A 4415-nucleotide genomic window follows, 5' to 3' on the forward strand; every position below is an offset into this window, starting at 1 on the left:
AAGTTACAATATATAGCTAAGGAAAGACTAGGGTTTCAGCTTAAGAGATAAGGTAAAGCATGTGTAGTCAAAGCTAAGGGAGCGGATGGTTTGAACTAGCCAATGGAATGCTCACACACACTTTCAGCATATTCCAAGATGCTGATCACTTTACAGCTATGCCAGCCTGTCTTCTCCGCGTCTCCTTTCTTCCTTTCAACGGTCACAAGGCTTCTTAACACTCAAGGTAACTCTCCAAAGTACTTGGGTAAGGATGGTAAGTTTTGGTTGATGATGAAGTCGACCCGGGAAGGTACGGCTTGTACGGCCAGTACGGTCCAGTACGGATTGTACGGACTGTCGACTTCATACCTCATCCTTTCCTTAACACATCCTTCTCCTAATACTTCCTTATACCCCAATCACTTCCCTTGCTTATACTCAACTCATTTCAACACTCCCCTCAAGCTTGAATCTAGAATCCATTCAAGCTTGGAACAGCCATGAGATCTTCCTCATTAAAAACCTCACCAAGGAAAACCCATTGGGACAAAACCTTGATGAGGGAAAAAGAGTAAAGACCTCATGGCAAAGAGGATCAGCTCCTTGGTGAAAGATCTATGAGCCCCAATCTGATGTGAATGGACTCCATAGTCTTTTGTCTTGCAGCCTTGGTGAACACATCCGCAAGTTGATCCTCACTCCTTGTATAGCATGGCAAGATTACTCCCAAGCCAATCATCTGCCTCACCTTGTGACAATCAACTTCAATGTGCTTGGTTCTCTCATGAAAGACTGAGTTGGTTGCAATGTGTATAGCCGCTTGATTATCACAATGCATAGTCATTGGAGTTGCTTGATCTACCTCCACATGCTTCAAGATCCCTTTGATCCATACCAACTCATTGGTAAGCTTCAGCATTGCCCTATACTCAGCTTCAGCACTTGAACAAGACACCACCTTCTGCTTCTTGCTCTTCCAAGTCACCAAGTTGCCTCCAATGAATGTACAGTAGCCGGTAGTTGATCTTCTGTCTGCTCTATCTCCAGCCCAATCCGCATCACAATATCCCACTACTTCAGTACTCTTGTTGCATCCCATCCAAACTCCAAGGCTTGATGTCCCGTTCAGATACAAGAGCAGTCTCTCCACCATGCGCCAGTGATGATCCTTTGGGACTTGCATATGCTGGCTCACTTGGTTCTGTTGAAATAAGTTGATCAATATGTGAGAAGATGGCTTAGGGAGTTGAGGATGTGAGAATGTGGAGGCAAAGGGAAGGAAGGTTAGGGATCGACCAGGCCGTACAAGAGGCCGTACCGGCCGTACCGTCCGTACTGTCCGGGTCGATCCATAACTCGACCAAGAAGAGAAGTTACCCGGGTAAGAGAGGTAAACGGCCAAAGGGGTTTTACCTTAGGAGATATGACCGTTTGGATGGATAGAGTGACCGCGGCTTATCCTGACAGTCTGGCACAGGCTGTAAAGGCAAAAGGAGTCTCACCAAAAGATGCCATAAGCGTGTGATCTTCCCCATTGGTTTACATTCAAATTAAAGCAACCTTATCCTTGACCTCACATGCTTAGTGCTTCTGAATACCCTAATGTCTCTCTCTATATATTGTAAACTCTGTCTTGATTAATGATTAACACGAGTTCATCATATTCTCTCTCTAGTTCATCATGTTTCTCTTCTACATCTCATAAATCATCTCATCTCACTTTAATCTTTCTCTAAATCTCTCAATACCTGTTCAATTCTCTAAAATCATATGGTATCAGAGCCAGGTTGGCTTTGGTATTGAGATTTAGAGTGTTCTTCAGCTTCAGTTCATACTCTTTCATACTTTCTTTTCGGTTCTAACAAAGCAAGATGGAGGGAAACTACAAGGTCATTACAGTTCCTGTTGCGTTGAAGGGTGGTAGTAACTACCTGTTGTGGTCAAGGCTGGTGAAGACAGCCATTGGGAGGCTAGGGCTGTGGAGTCACATCACGGATGATGCAACCAAGCCAGTGGCTAAAGACGGAGAAGGAGATGAGGGTGTGGGAGATCAAGTTGCTGCTGCCGAGAAGGCCGAGAAGAAGTGGATTCAAGAAGACTTGATGGTGCTTTCCGTGCTACAAGGGTCCCTTGAAGAGCATCTCTTGGAGGCCTACAGCTACTGCGAGACTCCAAAACACCTGTGGGAGGTACTCCAGAAGACATTTGGGAACGTTACCAATCTGAACCGGGTGTATGAGATTAAGAAGGCCATCAACACACTGGTACAAGATGGGGAAGAGTTCACCAAGCATTTGGGCAAGTATAGATCCTTGTGGTCTGAGCTTGAATCATTGAGGCCAAGCACCGCGGATCAAGAGCTACTCATGGAGAGGAGGGAGCAGGATCAGGTGTTTGGATTACTGCTGACACTAGATCCCCCATTCAATGATGTGATCAAGCACATGTTGAGGATGCCGAGTCTTCCATCTATGGAGGAAGTGTGTGCGCAGATTCAGAAGGAAGAGGGGTCACTTGGTATGTTTGGAGGGAAAGGAGACATGGCTCTGTCCAACAAGGCTGAAGCAATCCAAGCAAACAAGGCTGCTTACCGTGGAGAGGAAAGGAAGTTCAGTGGAAACTGTGACCATTGCAAGAAGCCGGGACACAAGAGGAGTCAGTGCTGGATCCTACACCCCCATTTGAAGCCGGCCAAGTTCAACAAGGAGAGAGAGGGAAGAGCTCACCTTTCTGCAGAGACAAGTGAAGCTGGCGCATCAGGAGCTGGCTCATCTGGTCTTGCGGGTGAAAGTGAAGGAAGAGCCTTAACCTCTCACCACCAAGGAGCTGTGAAGAACATGGATCATGAGGTGATCAAGAAGTCAGACATTGATGCCTTGATCAAAGCCCTTAAAGAGTCTGGTAACACCCTTGGAAACACCCTTGGTTATTCCTATACTGCTCATGTGTTGCCTAGAACTTGTGATAACTTGCTAGGACACTTTGATAGGATGGGAAATGAACCTGATAGATATACAACCTTTGCTGCTGATAGGATGTCTAGAAATGAATCCACATTGCTTGATCTCATTGATAAATTGAAACTGGTAAAAGAATCACCTAGGAATCATATTGCTCAAGGAATAAAACCATTGATTATTGATTCAGGTGCGTCACACCATATGATAAGTGATGATAGCCTTATAAAGAACATAGAACCGGCTCATGGACATGTAATGATTGCAAATGGTGATAGAATTCCTATTAGAGGTGTAGGAGACTTGAAACTGTTTAATAAGGATTCTAAAGCTTTGTACATGCCTGAGTTTACTTCTAATCTATTATCTGTTAAGAGGTGTACCAATGATCTTCAATGCAATGTTATTTTCAGTCCTAATGATGTGAAATTTCAGGATATTGAAAGCAGTAAGTTGATTGGGCAAGGAGTAACCAAAGGAGACCTTTATTTACTTGAAGACCTTTCTATCATTTCTAGTTCTAGTTGCTTGTTGAGTTCCGTTCTAAGTAGAGGTGCATTGTGGCATTCTAGGCTAGGACATCCACATGTTAGAGCCTTAAGCTTAATGTTGTTGAGATGAGGTAATAAAGAGAGGAGACATTGACAGAGAAAGAGGATTGAGGCATACAGTAACTTTGGAGTTTTACCACAGTAACTTTAGTTTTACTGTGGTAACTAAGTTAAAGCTTGGAAAGTGATCTTGCTTCACTTTGGAGAGTTACCCACGACCAAGGAGCTCTTGGATAAGGAAGGAGCAGTCTGGATAAGGTTTCCTCAAGCTAGAGAGGCTGGAGACAGGCTGTAAAGTAGACAGCATCTAGTAAAAGATGCCAAAGGGATCAAGCATGTGAAGACTCCCATTGGATGCTTTTGGATGGCTCTCTTTGACTACACATGCTCTGAATCTCTTTCTTATCTGATGATTTCGAAATGTATTGTCTCTCTCACATAAATATGTTGTAAACCTCATCTTTAATAATTAATGGAGTTTTGAGTCTCTCTCTTTATTCTCTCACTAAAATCTCTTAATCTCTTTAATCTTTTCATCTGATTATCTCTGATTATTTGAATCATGCTCTAATACACAAAAGTGTATATGGTATCAGAGCCAGGTTGGCAAAAAGGGGGTGAGTGTGATTTCTTTTTCTCAAAATCAGAGTGTTCTTGAGTGTTCTTGAGTGTTCTTGGGATTATTGAGGTTTCTGGGTATGTGTGTTGTCTATTCTTTTGTGGCTGGGTTTATTTGAGATTCTCTGGTGGAAACATGGATATGAAGCACGAATCTAGTGGAGCAGTGAAGATTCAAGAAGAAAACAAGTGGGTTTGGCCAAGATGGGTAAAGACAGCTTTGGGAAGCTGTGAGATTTGGAGTAATCAAGTAAAGGGAGAACCTTTAATGGAGAGAGCTGCTGATGGGGGTCAGACAGCAAGGTTG

General features: G+C 43.6%; 1 protein-coding gene across 1 annotated transcript; it reads left to right on the plus strand.

Moving 5' to 3' along the window:
• The first annotated feature begins 1795 nt into the window (after window positions 1-1795).
• LOC117130997 lies at window positions 1796-3422 on the plus strand. The gene is made up of 2 exons (XM_033283490.1): window positions 1796-2883; window positions 3375-3422. Exons 1-2 carry the CDS (start codon window positions 1854-1856, stop codon window positions 3380-3382), a joined length of 1038 nt encoding a protein of 345 aa, XP_033139381.1. The 5' UTR covers window positions 1796-1853; the 3' UTR covers window positions 3383-3422.
• Window positions 3423-4415: the final 993 nt, after the last annotated feature.

Source organism: Brassica rapa, unplaced genomic scaffold (genome assembly GCF_000309985.2).
Source record: "Brassica rapa cultivar Chiifu-401-42 unplaced genomic scaffold, CAAS_Brap_v3.01 Scaffold0769, whole genome shotgun sequence".
Lineage (NCBI taxonomy): Eukaryota > Viridiplantae > Streptophyta > Magnoliopsida > Brassicales > Brassicaceae > Brassica > Brassica rapa.